At 42.3% G+C, this 23,164-nt stretch overlaps 2 protein-coding genes and 1 pseudogene across 2 annotated transcripts; all 3 read right to left on the reverse strand.

Annotated features, from left to right (window-relative positions):
- Window positions 1-967: 967 nt before the first annotated feature.
- LOC128331107 (olfactory receptor 14I1-like) lies at window positions 968-1,924 on the reverse strand. The gene has a single exon (XM_053264462.1). The coding sequence runs from the start codon at window positions 1,922-1,924 to the stop codon at window positions 968-970; it is 957 nt and encodes a 318-aa protein (XP_053120437.1).
- A 6,310-nt stretch (window positions 1,925-8,234) lies between these two features.
- LOC128331108 (olfactory receptor 14A16-like) lies at window positions 8,235-9,167 on the reverse strand. The gene has a single exon (XM_053264463.1). It carries the CDS (start codon window positions 9,165-9,167, stop codon window positions 8,235-8,237), a length of 933 nt encoding a protein of 310 aa, XP_053120438.1.
- Window positions 9,168-18,727: 9,560 nt separating this feature from the next.
- LOC128331109 (olfactory receptor 14A16-like) lies at window positions 18,728-19,731 on the reverse strand (annotated as a pseudogene).
- Between the last annotated feature and the right edge of the window lie 3,433 nt (window positions 19,732-23,164).

The raw sequence follows: 23,164 nt of genomic DNA on the forward strand, positions 1-23,164 counted from the left end.
GATATTTCTGATAAATGTATGTGTTGTATTTGTAGAACACATGATATATGTGTCCCTAGGAAGTGTACATTATTTAAAAATACAACAATAAACCAGAATAAGAATAATTAGAACAGTTTAAAATTGTTTTTAACTGAATGCCTGAGATAACCGGTGTGTCTTTTTAAAAGAGCAAGATATACATTCTTATTTTGACATTTTTATTTTGGAGAAGGATGTATATGATACATTCTTATTTTGACAAGGAACACATTCCAATAAGAGCCCCTGGTGGTGCAGTGGTAAAACTGCCGCCCTGTAACCAGAAGGTTACAAGTTCGATCCTGACCAGGGGCTCAAGGTTGACTCAGCCTTCCATCCTTCCGAGGTCGGTAAAATGAGTACCCAGAATGTTGGGGGCAATATGCTAAATCATTGTAAACCGCTTAGAGAGCTCCGGCTATAAAGCGGTATATAAATCTAAGTGCTATTGCTATTGCTATTCCAAAGTCCTGGGACAATCATAGGGAAGACCCAGTTCCAAGTCACTGTAAATGAGCTGGTTTGCAACTGTAACTGGACCTCCCCAGATGATGTGAATAGGTTCAGGATCTGGACACACACGAAGCCCTTGCCAGTAGGAGAAGAGGCCTCAAGAGTGGTCAGGTAATGAATTTACCATGCAATAAAACCATGCCTGAATTATAATCAAAGTAATTCTAACTGCCAAAATAATCACAAGACAAATACATTAATAATTTATATAATTTCCCCTTTAAAATCCAAAAGATAGCTAATGCTTAATCTTGAGAAATACTGTTCAAAGCGACAGAAATGCGAGTTAAGTCAATTGGCTTACCACTACTTCAAAATGGTAAGCTAGGTAAAAGGTAAGTGCCTCAACCATCTCTAATAAGAACCTATAAATAGGTAGCTATACTCCATATTTCCAACATAAATCACTGGAAGATTGGGAAGGATTGTGTTCCTATTTTGCAAAACTCAGTGGGAGGGCCATGCGAAATCCAAACCTTTTCTTGGCCATTTTCCACACAGTCTTTCTGATCTCTTTGTTTCTCAAACAATAGATGATGGGATTCATCAGTGGTGGTAAAACTGTATACAAAACAGCAGCGAGCAAATCCACTGGTGGAGAGGACAAGGCTTTTGGTCTCATGTATGAAAACATGGCAGTACTAAGAAACAGGCAAAATACAATCAGGTGTGGCATGCAGGTGGAGAAGGCTTTATGCCGTGCCTGAGCTGACTGAATCTTGAACACTGTGGCGAAAATGTAACCATAGGAAACCATCACGAAGGAAAAACAAAAGGAGCCCGCAGTAACTGAAATGATGGTAATCAGCCAAGTATTGGCCTTTGTATCAGTGCAAGATAACATTAATAACTGAGGGATATCACAAAAAAAAAGTTTGATGACATTGGACCTGCAGAAATGTAGCCTAAATGTGTTTGCAGTGTTCACCAATCCACTGATTAAACTTGTGATCCAAGCAGCAGCTGCCATTTGAAAACAAGCATCCCAGTTCATGATCACAGCGTACTGTAGGGGATGGCAGATGGCGATGTAGCGGTCATAAGCCATGATAGTCAGCAGGTAAAGCTCTGCACTTGCAAATTTAACTATCAGGAAAACCTGCATTATGCATCCAGAAAATGAAATCCGCCTTTCATGCATCAACAAATTGGCCAGAGATTTAGGAACAGTGATTGAAATGAAGCAGGCATCTAGAATGGATACGTTGCAAAGGAAGAAATACATGGGGCTGTGCAGGTTCTGGTTCTGGGTTACAGTCACAACGATGAGAAAGTTCCCCATCAGAGCTGCTAGATAGATGCATAAAAATAAGACAAAATGTAGAATCTGTAGCTCTCGAACTTCCGAAAATCCCAGAAGAATAAATTCTCTCCTAGTTTGATTTATCATTTTCTTAATTGGAGAAAAATACTCAAAAAAGCAACTAAACAGTATTCAAAAACAGAGCAAGAAAGGAAAAATGAAGCATGTTGCAGGATTTTTGATGAAAAAAAGGACTATCTTGATTTCTCCTAGACATAAACAGATAGATGTGTTTAATTTCTTTCCTGTCATATGAGGTGGTAATACATTTGAAAAACACATGCCTATTTCCCCTGCTGACTGGGCAAAAACTGGGGACAGGGAACCATTTTCTTATTATTATTCTTTTTCTGTATAAACATCTCTGAGATGATTTTTTATTGAAAAGTGACATCATCATCATCATCAATAACAATAATATCTCCCATTGAAGGAAATGACAGATCATATGCCTAACAATACATTTCCTGCTTCATTAGTATTTCTTTTCTGCCTTGTTTCAGTAATTCTATTCCATTATGTTTTTTAGTGTTATGAAATAACAACTAATAGCAGCCTGAAGCCAAGAAAGCCAAGAAAAGCCAGCATGGTGTAGTGGTTAGAGTGCTGGACTAGGACCAGGGAGACCCAGGTTTAAATCCCCATTCAGCCATGAGACTTGCTGGGTGACTCTGGGCCAGTCACTTCTCTCTCAGCCTAACCTACTTCACAGGGTTGTTGTGAGGAGAAACTTAAGTATGCAGTACACCACTTTGGGCTCCTTGGAGGAAGAGTGGGATATAAGATGGGGGGGGAAGTGCGGGGGGCGGGGGGAGAAAACAAATTGATTGCTTACATCAAATCAAGATATTACATTCAGCCCTCTATTCCCATCCCACTTCCTTGAATTCTCTTATCACATGATAAGCAAATCTACTTAGCATTTCGTTTTACCTTCTAGTATAACCCCTCCTCTTTTTAAAAGCCATGAATTTCTAAAGGGTCCCTTCTTATAGTTGTTTTTTCCATCCACTTTTAATGTAATCTTCCCTTTTCTTCCTCACACTTCTCTGACCCTTCTTTATGGATCCTCTTTCTCTCTTTGGTTCTGGACTCCCTGCCATTTTATGTATTTATGTATTTGTTTGTTTGTTTGTTTAACATATTTGTATACTACCCAAAATGCAAGTCTCTGGACAGTTTATGACAAAACAGTTTTAGCATCCTACCTCCTGTGACTTCTTCCAGTTTCTCAGAAATCAATTGTGTGAAGGTTCAGTCCTCCTTTATTTGACTTTCCCCCCCTCAGATAAGCTGCACCGAAAATGTCCTTGTTCTCTAAGGCACTGAACAATGAACATTCTGAGCCACTGATCCTGATTAAATGAAAAATCACTTCTCTTGATAAAGTGGTAAGTGCTTAACACCAAAGTGATCAAGCTATAAAGATTCTCTGGAAGTCACAGAATTTTCAATCACCACTATTGAAACATGGGCAGAAATGGCTGCATCTTAGATCTCTGTTGTCTCACCATATTGCTTCATAGTTTAGCACTTGTAGAGTTTTTCTCTTGCCTCTTTAAATTTCTGTTCACTTCATATTGCCATCTTGTATTAAGACTTTGCTGTAGAATCTAGACATAAATCATTCCCCCAATACAAAGAACATGGTTACACAACTACTCATACCTACTCTTCATGTGAACAGTTCCTAGCAATAAGAAAATGGTGTTGTGTGAGGGAAACGTTAGCATTTCTGCTCTTCTATGAGTGTCAAGAGTCTCCTCTCCAGAGTCTTATATTACTTCTCCAGAGCAGACTCTGAGGAACCAATTAAAATGTTTATGTGTCAACGTATCCCCGTCCTAAAGGGGAAAATTTGATTCAACCAGATGATAGGTTATCAGATTTTTTTTACCCTGTTTCACTAGGATATCAGGTCAGACCAGTTTGATCATCCAACCACCATCTGTATGAGAAAGAAATATATAAAGCATTTAATCCATGGAAGAAAAATTGGAGCTGAGAGAGGGAATGAAAGTGAAAATACTCATGACTAGCTCTATTTTTTTTTAAAAAATAGTGAGAACATTTTAAGTAGCTCATCTATAATTCCTCCTAGATTATCCTGGCACAGTCATGACAGTATATTAAGATGGGAATTAGTTATTAGTTTTAACATTCTACTATTATAAGCCCTGAACATTCTATTGGTAATAAAATAGAAATCATTGATCTGATCTGCCTGTTGAGAGTTCACAGAAATTAAGGAGGTCAGGTCACACAATGTTCTTTTTCTGAATGGGGGAGGAATTCCTATTCATTGCAATGAAACAGGCTAAAATCTTAAAATATATATATTTAAAAATAAACCATAAACCCCATCAGCTCGGGGCTCCCAGGAGGAACTGTGACCATGCCTGTCTTGCCCGCAAACCCACTTTGGTGCCCAGGCACCACCAGGGGACCAGTTGGGGTATCCTCAAATCCCCATTATTCCCTATGGGGAAAATGCAAAATATGAAAAAAAAATCTTCCAAAAATCATTAAACATCATAAGAGTGTCTAATTGCTTTGGGGCTGGGGTGATAGTTGGCACCCCTGGCTGCCTATCATCCACCCTGGTTTTGTGCACCTAGGTGCTCTACATAGGTAATAATGGTCCAGTTTAAGTCCCCATTATACCTTATGTAGAAACTTTTAGAACTGGTTTGAATTGGGTTTGAATTTGAACCAAACAGGCCAAGCCAGTTTTGTGCACAGACCTAGCATCAGGCAGAAATTCATATGGGGCGTCTCTAAGAAGTGATCAGGAAAACTGCACCTGTTAAGTGCCTGCCTGGGTGCATCCTTCTCCAGACCAATGTCCAACTAAAAGACCAAGACAAAGGTAAGCAGAAGCCTTCCCTCCTCCTCCCTTCCTAGCCCCAGCCCAAATCTCACTGACTATGGACAACTGCCACTATCCTTGAAATTGGTTTCTTGTATTATATACTGATGTTAAGCTTTTTAAAAAATGATTTTGTGGCATTTTCTGGTTATATATATTATAGAGAGATCAACTATACATGTGTTAAAAATAAATACAAATACAATTATTTATATACTGCTTTATTTTTATAATGGGACTCATGGCTGCTATGCAGTTGTCCTGTCTAGGCAGTGATCTTGATCCAGACCTGCTGAGCATCATTACAGCACATACCTTCAGTCTATGTCTTGGGGCCTATGGATTTATGATGTCAACATTCTCAGGTTACTTCATCATTTCTTACATAAACCGGAAGGTTGCAGAGTAAGTTGGGAGATACATCCTTGAAAGGCAAGACTAACAGACAAGGCTGCTACCATTTACCTTCTTAGAAAAAGAAAAAATCATCTTCCACTATTAAATATATATAATCCACTTAGGGAGATGGTAGTAACAGGCATCACTCTAAACCAGGGCTGTGCAACTTCAGCTCTTCAGCTGCTATTGGACTACAGCCCCCGCCAGCGGCCAGGTGAGTGGCGGAGGCACTTCCCCGCTGTAGGAGCTGCTGGGTGGCATGTTGCAGCTCCAAACAGTGTTCAGGTGCCATGGCAGTGGAGGTGAGCACCGAATTAATTACTCTTAAAGATGCCTCCTGCCACCCCCCTGGAGGCATGTTCATGGGCCGCAACTGCTGGAGGGAAAGGGATTTGAAGGTATGGGAAGACTCTGAGGTATTTGGAAGAGAAAAAGAACATTGGAGCTGAGGGAAAGAATGAAAGGTAAGAGACTTGTGACTAACCCTTTTTATCATTACTGTTTTTTTAAATCATTACTAGACCATTTTATCTATAATTCCTCTAAAATCTATAATTTTAGAGGAATTAGTTCTTCTATAATTCCACCCAGATATTGTCCTAGAATCTAGGTTCTATTAAGTCAGTATTCTGGCTGATATCCTGATGAATGAAGCATGGCAGTGTCAGAAAAACATGTCTGAGCTACAGAGAATTTTCCTAGCTGTTCAGTATCTGAGGAGCAGTGGGGTGGGGAGCAAATTTCGACTATCTGCTCTGCCTCTGCAAGTGCAGCCCTCAGGGACATATTTTTTGGGGACACAGGTGCACCAGTAGTAGGGACACAGTGTGGACATCTCTTCCTGGTGTGCCCATGTTCCTTTCTTCTGGATGCCAGCACCTGAAAAAACCCAGTATGGTTCAGGTTTCTGCTTGGAGAAACCCCACTTGCATTAAGTCCTGTGCTTCACAGACAAGGTTCAAACATGTGGAGAACCTGCTGGTATAGCCAGTGAGCACATCAGTGGGGCATATGCAGGTGTTGTGCTTCTCTTTGCCCCCAGCCTTGTTCATTTTATCAGAGGGGGAATAATGACTGAATAAGTTTTCCATCAAAGCAGCAACTGGCCTGTAAACAAGATATATGCAGTTCCCAACTAAAATTATGGAAGTTGGCTTTGTAAATCCCATTCACAATGATGTTAGAAGGTAATGGGGTCATGGGTATATAAAGCTGATATTATTTTATAAATGCATTTTTTAAAAAGTCCCTCTGCTTTCAAACCTAGATTTATATCATTGCTTATGAATAAATACATAAATCATAACACAATTAAAACCACAGGGCAGCATCAAGACTTTGTTAGTCATAACTAGACATGGATGAGCAGGTTATCCAACCACTGCCCCCCTCCCCAACACGCTTTGCTTGGCAGAGGGGAGGATGCTGAGGAGAGTTTATCTCCCATTCACAATGTTTCACTTCTTGACATTTTTGTACATAGAAGAATAATTCACATATCCATAGATGGATCCTTGGGAGCATGGCTAAAAGAGGAAGCAGACCTTCTAGACCAGGGATTCTCAATGGTGGGTCCCCAGATGTTATTGGACTTCAACTCTCATAATCCCTAGCCCCAGTGACCTTTGGTTGGAGATTATGGGAGTTGAAGTCCAATAACATCTGGGGACCCAACGTTGAGAATTCCTGTTCTAGACTACCTTAAGAACATACTCTAGGTGGAGGGAGGGGGAGCATTTAAAAAGGATGCTCAAGCTACTATAGAACCAATTTTATTTTATCACAAAGTTTATGGAAAATATAACATTTTTTCAAATCAGTGTTTAGGTGCTCAGAACAACATTTTGGAAATGCAAATTAACATTTTCTAGACTACAGAAAGTAACACTTGTCCAGACAATGAGGGGCTTTGTTTCTCTGCTCTTGGGGAAAAGAATGTGATTTTGTTGATAAACTTTGTTTTAAATTTAAACAGTTTCTATCAGCCAGTTGTGGAGAGATTCACTTGCTCTTTTTAGACAAGAAGCAACAACATTCAAGAAATTTCTGTCCTTCTCAACAGTGGATGGCTACTACTGCATGCTCCCTCCTTTATTTCCTTCTTCTGAATGCAGATCATTCTGGGGTAAAATGGCAATTTATAGAAAGCTAGCTGCTGAAAAAAAGACCTTCATGAGAATTTTGGAGAAAATTTGAGAGTTCAGTAGAAATTCATGAGAATTCCACTACCTCCTCCCCTATTCACTGCCTAATAAATTTCAGAGAATATTAGGGGGCATATTCTTCCCATATGGAGAGACTAATTCCCATTGAAATTAATGGAACTTCAGTTATTACTGCTTTTGCTTTGCTGGTCTAAGACCATAAATAAAACTTACTTACGTACTCAGTCATGACTTATTTCACTTGCTGACATCCTGCCTAAATTCACTAGAGGGCATTCTGTTGAAATTTACTTATTGATTTCTGTTGAAATCAATTTCTACTATTGAGAAATGTAGTCAGGATGTCAGCCATTGGTTTCAGTGGTGCTTAGTCATGACTAACTTTTATCTGGATGCTGCCCATAAAGATAAAACAATAACAGCAGGCTGACACTAAAATGCTATCAAAAAGAGGCTGAAAATTAGGCAGCAAAAATGTCTTCCCCATATTAAGATCACCACATCTTTAGCCTCATTCATGTGATGTCAGGACAGAGGAAGAACCTTGAGGGACTCAAATATCTCTGTTAAGGAACTTAGAAAGAATGACACACAATGTACTTGCAAGCAATGCTGTGTCCTGCCAATCCAAAAGCTGGGCATGTGTGTGTGATCTGCCCACCCAATCCTTGCTTCTTCCAAGGGCAGAGAGGCCCTGTGGCACCTAAGTATTGTGTCAGCAATCTAGCCACACTGCTTCCATTAGGAATGAAGGGGGAATCAATGCTATACTACTGACACAATTCGTAGGCACTACAGAGGCACTCCATGCATGGTAGCAGCCCTGCTCTTGAATCAGTGGTGTGCTGCACACTTGGTAAGCCAATCTCTTCAAATTAAATTACTGTGACTTAAACCATACTTAATATCAAAAGGATTGTGCTCCTAGTCTGAGAACATCCGTGGGACTAATGTAAACCTTTGCCTAAAAAAGCAGGCATCTTTTCTTGGCCATTTTCCACACAGCCCTTTGGATTTCTTTGTTCCTCAAGCTATATATGATGGGATTCATCAGTGGTGGTAAAACTGCATACAAAACAGCAGACAGCAAATCCACCCGCCGAGAGGACAAGGACTTTGGCCTCAAGTAAGAAAATATGGCGGTACTCAAAAACAAACAAAACACACCCAAGTGGGGAGTGCAGGTGGAGAAGGCTTTATGCCTGGCCTGAGCTGACTGAATCTTGAACACAGTAGAGAAAATGTAACCATAGGAAACCAGGACAAAGAAGAAACAAAAGGAGGCCACAATCATTCCAAGCATAAACAAGAGCCATCTATTGGCTGTTGTATCACTGCAAGATAACATTAACAACTGGGGGATATCACAGAAAAATTGCTCAATGACATTGGACCAGCAGAAATTTAACCTGAATGTGTTTGCTGTGTTTGCCACTGAATTGATCACACTGCTGACCCAAGCAGCAGCTGCTATTTGGAGGCAGGCATTCCAGTTCATAATCAGCCTGTACTGCAGAGGATGGCAGATGGCGACATAGCGGTCGTATGCCATGACAGTGAGAATAAAGAGCTCTGCACTTGCAAATGTGAAAGTCAAAAAAACCTGCATGACGCACCCAGTGAATGAAATCAATTTCTCATACATCAAGGCATTTGCCAGAGATTTGGGAACCGTGGTTGAAATGAAGCAGGCATCTAGAAACGATAGGTTGCAAAGGAAGAAATACATAGGACTGTGAAGATTGTGGTCCTGGGCTACGGTGAGGATGATGAGAAAGTTCCCCATCAAGGCGACAAAGTACATGCATAAAAACAGCACAAAAAGCACATGCTGTGTGATCCAAACATCAGAAAATCCAAGGAGAAAGAATTCTGTGAATGTCGTTTGATTTATCATTTTTACTTTGGAAGAATACTCTGAAAAGGAAACAAAAATGTTCAAAAAATAGTATATTTTTAAAGAAATGCTGGGTTCATTAATATGACCAATGTTCAATTTGCTTTCCTCTAAAAATAAATTCATGAGCAAGTTGAGTTTCTTTCCATTGTTTTGAGGCATTAATGTTCAAGAACATATGCTATATGACTTTAAATGATGTACAGGAGACTTCAACAACTGGGGGACCTATGGATGGAAAACCCTGCTCCAGTATTTCAAGCTAGCATACCTTCACCCTCTTTGTGGCTTTGAGGCCAATTGGCTTTGAGGCCAATTCTTCTTCTGGCCATCTTGACCTTTTTTTATTTTTTTTTGGTCCATCTTAGCAGTTCCATCCACTCAAGGAAGTGGTTCAAGTATGCAGTACTAATAAGTGTTGTGTGTGTCCTCAGATGAGAATGTAGTGAACATATAGTCAGTGGCATAAGAAGTCATGTAGTGGTCTGTGTTCAGAATCTCAGTTGTGCACCACCATAGTTTTCTGAGGGATTTGTGTGGGGGAGGTCACCCATGCACTGCAAAGCTCCCACCCTTCCAAGCCCCACACTCCTCACTATTTTTATGTGGGGGCTGGCACTAGCCCACCTGATGCTGCCTCCTGCCTTGCTGCCACCGCCACTCACCTCCTCCTGCCTCCTCCTCCTCCCCACCAACATTTTCAAGCTGGCTAGCATAACAGTGAACAGGCAAGTGAAATTTTCTCTCACACACATGCATGAGAGGGAAGTGTCCATGCACTTGCCCACCACCATGCAAGCCAGCCAAGAAATAGTGGCAGGAGGAGGAGACAAGTGGTACTGACAGCAATGCAGGGGGTGATCCTGAGGGGGCTAGTACAAGACCCCAGATGAGAATGGCAGGGAGCTTGGCAGGGTGTTTGCAGCAGGTGAGTGGTGGTGGGGGCAACAGGTGAGGGGTCCTCGGTGGCCCCTCTTCTTGCAGAGGCCCAAGGCAGCTTGTGTTCTTTGAACACATCTGCCCAATTATAGTTATGCCCCTGTGTACGGTAACTATTCATCTAAACTGTCACTTCTAGCTCCTTGAGTTTTCTTGCCACTGAGCGCTTCTCTTTTCCTCTTAGCAGAATTTCACTCTCATATTTGGACATTGAGTTTTTTCAGAGTTCATTCTCATAGTCACTTTCTTACATCAGCCCCCCCCCCCACTCCCTGCATACTCCTTTTTTCACCCTATTTCACATATTTTGGATGTCATCACTGTGATTTAGTGCTATAATGTTATATGTCCATTGCAAAAAAGTAGCTATATTTTCCATTGTAGATTCTGGGGATCATTTTCAATTCAATCCTTCAAGCCGAAGCATTTCACAACAGTTCTAGTGGGTAATCTGGATAGTGCCCCTGTCAGTTTAGCACCACCTACAGTACCTCCGGTGTCTGCTTCCCAGTCCTCAGCCACCCACTGTGTGAGGTTTCAGTCCCATTTAATCTGACCTCCAACCCCCCCGCCCATAACTTTCTTCATGCAGGAGCTGAACATTTTGAGACACACCTGTGCAAGTAATCAGTGGCAGAGTATTTAATGCCACATACACCCCAATACAATTAGCTTGCAACTAATTTGACAGAAATACATTTAACTTGATACAGTGATAATTACTTCTTCACCCCAAAGTCATAAAACTTCTTTGAAAATCACAAATATTTCAATAACCATCACTGCAAATGGGCAGATATGGGTGCATCTTTTATACCAGCTGTTCCACTATATGGCCTCATGATTTAACTTCATTTTTTAAAAAAAAAAAAGCTTCCCCCCTATATATTTTTATATTTTTGCAGAAATGTATAAAGAAAACAAATTACAAAAAGCAACAGATAGAACTCAGCAAAGAAGCAAACAAATATACCTCATTTTAGAATTATTAATTCACTTAATCTATTTCGGATATTTTATCTACAGCTGATTTCCTTCCTCTTTTAATTGCTGTCCAGTTTATACAGCTCAAATTATATATTTGGCATCTTCTTTTAAGGCTTATATATTCTCTTCAGAGATAAAGCGTACACAATTACTCACTTCTTCTCATTACCTGAACTGTTCCATAAAATAAAAGGATGGTATTGTGTGGGGGAAATACATGCATTTCTGCTCTTCTTTGGGCTTAAAGGGCCTCCTCTCCAGAGTCTTATATAAAGAAAATAACCAGAGCAACCAATTAAAATAATTGCTGTAGTTTATTCCAGCTTCAAAACAAATTCTGATGGGAGATATCTGCATGACACGTAAACAGTTTGCTTAATTTAGCTCCATCTGCTGGCGTGGAAAATCACTTTAAAAGTCATTTCTTTTCTATACTACATTTATTCTCACTTGAAAAAGACACTTTTTTTTCACAGATTGTCAGCAGATGTCTAGCAAATGGCATGAAGAAATTATGTATCTCTTTCAACATCATGTAGATGCCCCACAACATCTCCAGTCAACTTCTGTGATGAAGTCAGAATAATAAATAACCATACTCTAAACTTGTTCCGGTGATATAAAAGCAGGATACAGTAGACTTGTATCCCTGAGAGCATGTTCTGAAGCCCTGTCCCTGCAATGGTGAACTCAAAATCATGCTACTCTCCCCTGCTGTCTACAGTTATAACATTTGCAAAGAAAAACACTATACCAATGGACAGATTATCCCTGTGATTTCCTGTGGATCTCTCCATAATAAAGATGTTCTATCTCTGTGGACAAATGCTGCAACTGTGGACAGCTCAGGACAGGACTTCTGAATGCATCAGTGTGGGGGCGGGGGTTCAGAGCATGTGTACAATGTACCCGGTTTTTCTATTGCCAGAACACTGCAGGATTTATCAAAAGTTTCACCAAATTAATCTGAAGATTTGGATTTGAACTGGTGGGAGATTTTCAGATACTTGGAGTAAAGTGATACTGCAATGTATAATGTATTACGTGGATGGGCCATTGTTATATTATTCTGTTCTTGGGCTCCTAACAGATTCTGAAATTTAGCCTGATCTTTACTAGGGATGTGCAAACAGGTTCGAATTCAAGCCAGTTCGGTTTGAAGGTTCAAATTCAAACCAAACTGGGCACAGCATTGGCAATGCTGTTCCGAGTTTGAACAATTCAAGCCTGGTTCGATTCAAACAGATTCAAACCAGTTCGAAAGCTGGAGCTTCCATTTTAGGAGCTATCATCCATTTTGTGGATAGATGAGGGGAGTACCAGCAGTAAAGAGGGCATGCCCTCAACTCCTGCCTGTGGCTTCCAGCGGCATCTAATGGGCCACTGTGTGAAACAGGATGCTGGGTTAGATAGGCCTTGGGCCTGATCCAGCAGGGCTGTTCTTATGTTGTGTCACTTGTGTTGCTTGATTTCATTTGCCCAGCTTATGCTTCCCTGATTGGCCAGATGAGTCTGGCTCTCTGGTAGGCTCTGCAATTGTGCCACTCCTTGAGAAATGGCAACCTATAGGACAGGGGGGAGGAAAAAGGTGAGGGCTCTAAAAGGAAGGAATTTTGAGTTCTGTTTAAAGGCAGTCTCTTGCTGCAGTATTGCTTAGCTGGCTGAATGCTGCTGGCTGCTGCTTGCTGTTTAGAGTCTTCCTGCAGATCTGTGCTGTTTTTTTTCTCTTCAGTGCCCCTCTGCCTGCCTGTTTTCCCCCCATTCCTCTCTGCTTTAAACCTTTCCCCCCTTGGTGTGACTGTGTGTGTGTTTCTGCTGCTGGTTCCCCCCACCACCACTAGAGTGAGTGAGTGAGTGAGTGACTGAGTGACCGTCTCTCTCTTCTCTCCTGCTCTGGGCCTGGAGGGGGCAGGTTCATTGGTCTGAGAGGCCTCTCTGGCCCATTTCCCTTCCTAACCTACACTGCCCCCCATTTTGCCTCTGTGGTGGCTGCTGCTTTTAAATCTTGGCTGAGTTGAAATTAGAGTCCTCAGCTCAGCCGCTACCAGTGTTTTGTTTCGTTTGGGGTTTTTTGGGGGGGGCGAGGGGATTCTTGGTTTCTCAGGAGCAGGTGCTTTTCTTTTTTAACCATTTTCTTGCTGTGCTTAGTACTCCGCCTGCTCCAGAGTACTCCAGTAGCACCTCCCCTCTGTCCTCTTTCCCTCCCTTTCTTCCCCGCTCACTTATTCCTCGCTGTCGTAAACCTGTCAGGCTAATCAAGCTATATATCAGCAGATGGAGCGTGAAGTAGGCAAAGGGTCAAAAGGAAAATGTCAGAGCCAAGCAGTAAGCAATTTCCAAACCACAGCCAGTCCAAGTCGTTACACTATCCAGTCAGGCAAACCAAGTCCAGGTCAAATTCGACAAAGAGAGTCCAAACTGTCTGGAGTCAGAGCACGAAAACAAGCATGAACACAGCTGGGTAGCTCACCAAAGCATGACGTTGCTATCAGCAATGCGGCTGAGGTGAAGACATCTTAAATATGCTGAAGCCATGTGCTCTCAATCATGGGTCCCTGACTCAGCAGCTCTCCTTGTTAGTCAAGCCGTTCTGCACGTGCATTTCCTTATCTCCTCCTGTCTCTTAAACTTATGTTTCTCTACAGCTGAGATCAGCTGCGCCTCCTCCACAGGAGCTGTTGTACTAGGCCTTGTTTCTTTTTCAATGTCCCATGAGTCAGTCCCACTTGCCTCTGCAACTTCTTGCCTTTGAGGTTGCAGCATTCCCTCCTCCATGGTCACACTGCCTGCCTCCTCCTCATCCTCGGAGTCCAGTTGCATGCCCATGATACCAACAGATTTTTTCCCCACCAGCTTTTTATTTTGTTTTATTTTGTTTTGTTTTATTCAGTGTTGTTTGGGTGGGTGGGCAGCTGCAAGGCTGCTCATTCTGGCCTCCCCCCTGTCCCAGCTGTGCCTGCCTGCCTGCCAGCTTGCTTTCCCTCCCTGACTACTGTGTGGGGTAGAATATCTCCAGGACAACGAGGGAATAAGAGGTTTATTTTTGGTGCCCCCTTTGTCCTTAGCTTTTGTTAAATAAGGCCTCCTTTCTGGTTTGGGCCTGGGAAGGTATTTTTTCTGTGTCTTATTAAAAAACAGGTTCTTTCTTGTTTTTACAGGTACCTACTTAGCTGCCCCCATTATATTTTATTATATTGTATTTCATTGTGTTGTATTGCTGTGGGTGGGTGGGAGGGCTGGCTGGCTGGCTGGCTGGCTGGGTAAGTTTTTTAAAATTAGGTATTTTTGAATTGGGTTTTTCATACACACACCTCAATTTTTATTTTTATTTTTTGTAAAACAAAACAAAACAAAAAAGATTTAACAGTCCCCAGGGTAACTTTGGGAATGCCTGAGCACCATGTGGTGAGCAGAGTTCACTGCAGGGTGGCAGGCAGAGGTGGGAGGGAACCCCAAGCTGGAGTGGGAGGCCAGGGTAGGTACAGATTAGATGGCATGGGGTTCCACACGTCCCCATTGGTGAGTTCTTTGCCCCAGGTGAGGAAGTGGCACAAAGGCTCTCCTATCCAGAGGAGCCTACTGCTGCCGAACCAGGTCCAGGACCAGGACCAGTGGTAGGTCCATTGGGTCCACTTCCAGTGCTGCCACCCCATTGCAGAGCCTAGCTGTGTGGGGGGGTCTCCTGCCTGGGAAGATGCTTCCGTGGTGGGGGTGGAGGGCAGGGGCTTGACGGCTGCCAGTGCAGACAGATTTTCCCTCCGTCTTGTGGCCCCTCCCGTGCTCCTCTCACCATTCAGTGGGGCCCCCACTGATTTTGTCCAGGTCGTGGTGGAGTCATACAGCAACCAATAATCCTATTTGTGTTTGGACTGCTGTATGAGTTCTCTGAAGGAATCCTTATGAAGAACTTTTCATACATATACATATAAACCATAGCATCTTCTCTGATAGACTGTTAAGAGGCCAGAAACTAAAAAAATAATAATCCTGGGGGAGGATCCATGAACCCCACTGGCTTGGGGCTTCCTAGGGGGAGTTGTGGCACAACTTGCCATGCTCCAAACCCACTTTGGGGTGTCCAGGCACCTCAAAGGAGGGAATGGGGCTGCCTCAAATCCCAATGATCCCCTATGGGAAAATTCAAAAATTGGGGGGGGGGACCATATTCAAAAAACCATTAAATATCACAGGAGTGTCCTATTGCTTTGCAGTTCAGTGGGTGGTAGGCACCCCTGGGTGGCTACCACCCCCTCTGGTTTTGTGCCCCTAGGTGTTCTGCATTGGGAATAATGGGCCTGTTTGATTCCCCATTTTAGCCTGTGTAGAACCTTTTAGAACTGGTTTGAATGTTTTGAATTTGAACTGAACTGGGCGGTGGTGTGGTGTTTCGAGCAAAACCAAAACTGAACCTACAAACCCTGGTTCAAAGCTGGTTCACATTCAAACCAAACAGGCCAGGCTGGTTTTATGCACATCCCTAACCTTTACACAAAAGAGCCATGGTTCATATGTTTAGCAACTATATAATCTTTGCAGGAGTACAGCTAGACTTGGAAAAGAATATTCACCAATGCATTAATTATAACTGAAGATAATATTTTGGAGACTTATCCTATGCATTCTATTAAATGCATTGGCCAATATTCTTTTCCAAGTCTATCTAGAGAGCAAGCTGGACTTTTGGGCACAAGTACTGAGTGTTACAAAAACTGTGCTGGAGCAATTGGCTAGGAAGCTCCAGCTATGCTTTTGGCTAAAGTAGGAAAAATAACTTGTAATGGGGGGAGCAGTTCTGTCACAGTATCAGTTTAGCAGTGTTGGTGTATTTGGAAAAAATGTGGAAACGTAGGAACAGTTTCAATGCTTTATTAAAGGTAAAAATAGAGAGTTACAAAAGTAAAAAAAAAGGTTTAATCAGGCAATTTTATTAATTTGGCTAAGATTCTAAATAAGAGCCTACTTCAATACCAAATGCCTGGAGAGTAGGGAAGGAGGTGGAAAGAGGCGAGGAAGCATAGGGGTAGATGACTTGAGTTGATAGTATTGCCTACCCTTCCTGGGTGCATTCAGTGCACAATGGCCAGGCAGCATGCCTCCTTAAAGTAGGGTGTAGAGCAGGATGCAGCCAGGAAGATGAATGAGAGGCAGAGCCACAGCTCACTGTGTGAGAAAGTCTGTAGGATTGCAGGATCCAGAGTCCGATGCCATGGTTGCTTGGCTGGGGTATTTATATCTAAAAACATGCCCTGAGACAACTATTGACTCAGTCAGGTGACTTTTCCTTCCCTGCAGGGAGAGGAGTTCTGTGTAAGACATAGTTCATTGCTAAATGAATTTAGTCACTTCAGGTACATTTAGGAACCTTTAGGACAAAAATGTGAGGGCAAGCAATGCAAATGTGGCTGTGTGAGGTGAATAGGCTATGGTTGTTTTTCTATCTCAGAGGTCACGATGACTCCAGGTATAAAGATACACATCTACTATTTGCTTATACACATCTCTCCCTTATCTTCATTAGTAAATCAATCAATTTGAATGGGATGGGAAATAACCATTTTGGTGTTCTTGCTAAGAAGCATTCCACACATTATTTATAGGCAAGAGGATCTCCTCCCCAACCAGTTTATTCAGCTGGCTTTTACCCCTATTAAGAGGTTAAAGTTTTGGTTTCTGTTGACTCTTGAATCTTTAGGCATGTTGCCCAACTCTTTGCCTATGATCATGACCAATTTGAGCTAAGCCCTTTGTCTGGGCTAAGTGAACATTTCAAGGGGGCTATGATCTCATAATCCCATGCTGTGAATGCATTGAGAGGGGTGCTTGATAAGGGGTGCTAACCCCCAAACATGGCTTTCTGGCACAAAGAGACCCCAGAATCTTCTACCTGATCCCTAGTGTGTTTTGGATGTCCTGGTTTGTCTCTGAAGGAGTGCACAATGCCTGAAAAAGCCTTCACTCCAAGCCAAAAAAGCTGACTGCTCCTCCCTCCCCTTTCCCCCTTCTTGCCAGAGATTCTTTTCAGGCTGAAAGGTAGCAGCCAGCAGTGAGCCACAGGTAAGAGGATGTGACAAGTTCTCACCCTGCACCTTGTCTGAACTACAACTGCTAAGGTCCCTTTTGATGATCTGAAGGGCTGGGCTCCCAAAAGGTGGCTGCTGTAGAACCTTCTTATATCTGTGGCTCCAACCTGCAGGATATAGGTTAGAGCACATGCTCAGTGGGGTGGTCATTGCTGAACTTGATGGAGGATGCACTCTAAGCCAGAAGCTTGAGTTTAGCTGGCCAGACACCCGCTTCTTCACTCTCATCTTATTTATCTTCCATTATTGATTGATTGATTGATTGATTGATTGATTTGATTTGATTTCTATACCACCCTTCCAAAAGTGGCTCAGGGTGGTTTACACAGAGAAATAATTAATAAATAAGATGTATCCCTGTCCCCAAAGGGCTCACAATCTAAACAGAAACATCAGATAGACACCAACAACAGTCACTGGAGGTACTGTGCTGGGGGTGGAGAGGGCTAGTTACTCTCCTGTTGCTCAATAATCACCATGTTAAAAGGCACCTCTTTGCCAAATTTATTTAGTAATTTTTCTTATTTAACTAATATTTATTTTTCTAGGCAAACTGCTTTAAGAGCTTTTACTGATAAGTGGGCCCCTTGTAAGGCTATTAGGTACAGAGTCTGAAATTACCTAGCTGAACTCCTGTTTCTCTACCAGCCCAAGACTGCATGCAGCTGAAAAACAAGCCCTCTTCAGATGTTATGAATAATTATGGCTCAAACCAGGTTGCAGCTCATAGATTTGCATCAATCACCCAAACATAAATACCAAGAAAATTGCAATGTATCATTCAGGAATTCCCTTTCCTGAATGGTACAAATGGTACAAATAGTACAATGGTTCCCTTTCAAAACTTCAGTGCAAGTGTAATGTGTAATATTGGGAAATTTTGTCTAAAGGGGTAAAATGTGAGATAAAGTGGGATCTTTTTCAAATAAAATGTTCACCACCAGTCCATCCCAGTAAATTAAATGGAAGAGAAATAGTAGAGCCTTGGGGAACACAATAATCTCTATTAACAACTCAGAAAGAGCTCTATTCAATGAGGAGATTCTCACAATCAGCAAAAAGCGGGCTAAGGGAGCCTAGCCCACTTTTTGCTGATCGCCTGCTGTCATGGGAGCTGTGTGGCTCCCACCAGCAAACTCTCCTAAATCCCTCTCCCCTTAGCCGAGGTTAGCGGAGCGAGTGCTCCACTAACCCCGACCTTTTGATCGTGTATTGCCACAGCACGGCTCCGCACCACGGCAACACATGAGGAGATCCCCATTCGGAGGCTGAAACAAGCCTCCCGACCCTGGGGATCTCTCCAGGATGTCCAGGACACTCGCGTGGGGAATCTGGAATTTTCCGGGGACCACGCTGCCCCTGATCCCCGCAGCCCCTGTTAGCTCTGTGACGGAGTCAGCAGTTGTGTGGGTGGCCGATTCGGCCGCTCAGGGCTTCCCTTCTGATCGTCTGCGGGGAGAGGAGACTTAGCGCGTTCTCCCTGCAAACCCCCTAGAGGCGAGTCTCACGGATCGTGAGACTTGCCTCAACCTCTCTCATGTAAATCTCTGCAGTTTAAATGTATTTACAAGTAGGAAGCATTGTGCTCCTAGACTGAGAAACTCCATGGGACTGAAATGTGAAATAAAAAACTTTCTTTGCCATTTTGGACAGCCCCCTTTGGATCTCTTTGTTTCTCAGGATCTCTTTGTTTCTCAATGATTGGATTCATTAGTGGTGGTAAAACTGCATACAAAACAGCAAAAAGCAAATCCACAGGTGGAGAGGACAAGGCTTTTGGTCTCAAGTAAGAAAACATGGCAGTTGTGGATATACAAGCAAAACACAGTCAGGTGTGGAGTGCAGGTGGAAAAGGCTTTATGCCTGGCCTGAACTGACTGAATCTTGAACACAGTGGAGAAAACATAACCATAGGAAACCATGACAAAGAAAAAACAAAAGGATGTCCCAATAACTGCCAGTATGAAAAGGAACCATCTATTTGCCTTTGTATCAGTGCAAGATAACATTAATAACTGTGGGATATCACAGAAAAATTGTTCAATGACATTGGACCGGCAGAAATGTAACCAAAATGTGGTTGCAGTGTTCACCACTGAACTGATTACACTGCTGACCCAGACAACAGCTGCTATATAAAAGCAGGCATCCCAGTTCATAATCAGCCTGTACTTCAGAGGATGACAGATGGCGACATAGCGATCATAAGCGATAACTATTAGAATGAACAGCTCTGCACTTGCGAATGTCAATACCAAGAAAACCTGCAGGACACACCCGGTGAATGAAATCATTTTTTCATACATCATGACATTTACCAGAGATTTGGGAACAGTGGTTGAAATGAAGCAAGCATCTAGAAAGGATAAGTTGGCAAGGAAGAAATACATGGGGCTGTGCAGATTATGGTCTTGAGCGACAATTACAATGATGAGGAAGTTCCCCATCAGAGCTGCTAGGTAAGTGCAGAAAAACAGAACAAAAAGTAATACCTGTAGCTCTTGTACATCAGAAAATCCCAGAAGAATGAATTCTGCCACTGTTGTTTGATTTACCATTTTCTTACTTGGGAAAACATAAGCTGAAAAGGAAACAAGAGTGTTAAGCAATGAGCAAAAACGGGGGGGGGGTGTCAACCAATTTGTTGGAATCTTAATAAGAACAATGATCAAATTGATATCTTCTAAAAAATAAACTAATAAGAGTCTTGTTTCCAATTATGAGAGACATTACTACATTTTAAAAGCATTTGCTTTCTATCTCCCATTGAACGCAATGAGATTTACAGGTGTGCATTACTTTGTGTACCAATCTAAGAGAAAATTGGTATAAGATGTTCATCAGATGGTATAACTCCTTTGACTATTAATAAAATAAATGGTTCTTTTTCTAAGAAATGCTGGAAATGTAACTCACATTTAGGCTCATTCTACCATATGTGGTGGAGTTATGGTAAAGTTCAACAGTTTTGGAAACAAACTCATATGAAAATTGAACAAATCTTAGAAGTTAAGATTCCCTTTCCTCCAGAATTTTTTCTTTTAAGTATGATAAATCTTATATTCCTGCCAAATTACATGAATTGTGTTTATATATGATTACAGCGGCTAGGATTATACATGCTTCTAATTGGCGTATTTTGGAAATCCCTTCCTTAAATGATTGATTTTTGGAAGTGTGGGACTATGCTTCAATTTCAAAAGTCTCAGCTTATGTACATGGTATATCTACTGAATCATTCATGTTTGTTTGGGAACCCTTTATAAATTATAATATCCGTTATGGTCAAACTTTGTTCCCATTTTCTGGATTTGACTTATAGTGTTCTCGATATGTAACTTACAAGAAGCTGATCAGATTTTACCACTTTAAGAGTCTGAATTTATTTTGCTTTATCTTATTCTAGATATCTTTTCTTTACTGATGTAATTAATTAGAAAAATGAGGTCTTTTCATTATGAAAAATGATTGGTTTTATATTGTCTTTATGGTGATTTGAGTCTGTCTCCTATGGTTTACTTCTTAACAAAAATTCTTATTAAGAGAGAGAGAGAGATTTACATGTGTGTAGCCTGAGTTGGATAATTTCCCTAGCCCATTCATATTATACCATACTTAAAAGTCATTCACATGACCCAATTCACTAGTGGGCTGAGGGAAAGGCAGGAGTATCCCTATCTTCCTGCACATGACCATCAAAATCAATGTGCCATGCCATTCAGCCACACACATGATTGCAGCTACGGTGAGCAGTGTTTTGGAGGCTGGGGAAATGCTGCCTGGCCTCTGGAAATCCCACAAAGCACCATATGAAGAGTGCAGTGCGTTGGGAGATTTCCCTGCAAGCCAGGAGCTCTAGGCACAGGGCTAGAGCCAGGATCATACCATTCTACCTGGGTAATGGCCCAGGGGCAAACCTCGGGCTACCTGGAGGGGCAGTGCTCCACATGAGCTGTCCTACCCAAGTAGGGCTGTGCAAGCCCAGGTAGAACTTCTCATGTGAACAGCTTTCTCCAGACACATGTCAAGTTGGAGGAAATGCCACGTAATTTAGATGATAAGACAGCTACTAAACACAAAATACTAATCTACACAGGAACATAGGAAGCTTACATATACCGAGTCAGACCATTGGTCCATCTAGCTCAGTATTATCCAAACAGACTGGCAGTGGCTTCTCCAAGGTGGCAGGCAGGAGTCTCTCTCAGCCCTATCTTGGAGATGCCAGGCATGGAACTTGAATGCTTCTGCATTCAAGCATGCAGATGCTCTTCCCAGAGCAGTCCCATCCCCTAAGAAGAATGTCTTACAGTGCTAATACACATACTCTCATATTCATTTGCAACCAGGGCAGACTCTGCTTAGCAAAGGGGACAAGCCCTGCTTGCTCAGAGAATCTCCTACCCCTGGATTTCTGAGCCAAAGTCCAGGGCATCCACAACTTCTGGTAGGCCCCAAATCCTCTTTATTCTGTCCTGTGTGGTGTGGTCACCGATGGATATCCTTACATTCTTGTCAGTTCAGCTGCTGATTGTGCCCTCAAGAACCCACAAGTTGAAAAATACTGCCTGTCTCATGTTGTGTGTGTGTGTGTGTTTGTGTGTGTAGGGGGATGATGCTTAACTTGCACAAGGGCGGGGGGGAGGGCTCCACAGTGTGGTGGGAGGTTCCAAAGGCCTTTAGTTCCAGGCTCCAAAATCACCTAATTGCTCCTCTGCTTGTTACCACAAGAAGAGGTCACAACATTTCATATAAATGCAAAAATTTCTCCCTAGCGTAACATTACCCTCATTCAAAAACAAACAAACAGACAAACAAAACCCTGGTTGTTTTAAAGTTATGTCGTATTGCTCCTTCACACACCAGTTTAAAGTGGTTTAAAGGCAGTTCAAACTATTATAATTCTTTTGGGAGCTGTGCAAGCTCCCATATTATGATCATGTGTCAGGGAAACAGCAAGGAAAGGAAGGGAAAGGAAAGGAAGGGACTGGAAGAGGGACTAGGGAAAGGAAGAGACTGTCTGGAAGAGAGGAGCTGGGTCAGATTGTGCTGTCCTACCCAGCTTTCTTTCTCAGCACTCTACTGAGGTAGGAGGAATCACTGACCAACCCAGGTCCTATTTTCCAGATGATCACTTCCTGCCGCTACAACCTTGCTGTTTCCCTTGTACACAATTACAACATGAGAGTACGCACAACTCCTGAAGTAGGATAGGACATTTGTCCTAGTTAAGGAGTTCTCTCATTTTGTGACACATGTCCTACCCTAATTATAATCATATATTAACTGCCTTATTATGTTGTAGTTGCATCCATATGTCCGTAAACATACTGAGGCGAGTCTCACAATCTGTGAGACCCTCCTCGCGAGGGTTAGAGGGGAGAGTGGGCTTATGGTAGTTTTAGTGGGTGACCCACTTTTGTGAGACCGGACTCCGCTGCGAACCTGGTGGTTCTCACGGTCATGCAAAATTGGGCTAGGTTCCCTTAGCTCGGTTTTGTATAACCAAGAGAATAGCTTCATTCTCTTTTTTTTGTCAATGATGGCACATGCATTCATTTTAAAAGTGAACCCAAGTACAGGACCTCCTCAAATGCAGGGTGCAGCTAGCAAGTGTACTACTGTATATACACTGAACGTAACATGAGAATGACTGTACATGCATCCACATCTGTGCAAAGCGTACCCTTTGTACACAGATTGTATGTGCATTGAATATAATGTGTGAATAGTGCTTTTGTCTCAAATCCCGCTCCCCAACTCTTACACTTCATCGACCCTACCTTCTGCATCCTCTTTCTCTATCTGATGCTTACTTGCCACCTTTCCTTCAGCCTTCTTGGTTCTGGGCTCCCTGTTGTTTTAACATCCCTACCTCCTGTGCCTTCTTCCCAGTCCTCAGTCACCCAATCTGTGAGATTTTAGTTCCATTTAATTCTACCCTTCCATCCCTTAAAGAGACTGGGTTGCAAACTGCTTTATATCCTCAGG

The sequence above is a fragment of the Hemicordylus capensis genome, chromosome 6 (genome assembly GCF_027244095.1).
Source record: "Hemicordylus capensis ecotype Gifberg chromosome 6, rHemCap1.1.pri, whole genome shotgun sequence".
Classification (NCBI taxonomy): Eukaryota; Metazoa; Chordata; class Lepidosauria; order Squamata; family Cordylidae; genus Hemicordylus; species Hemicordylus capensis.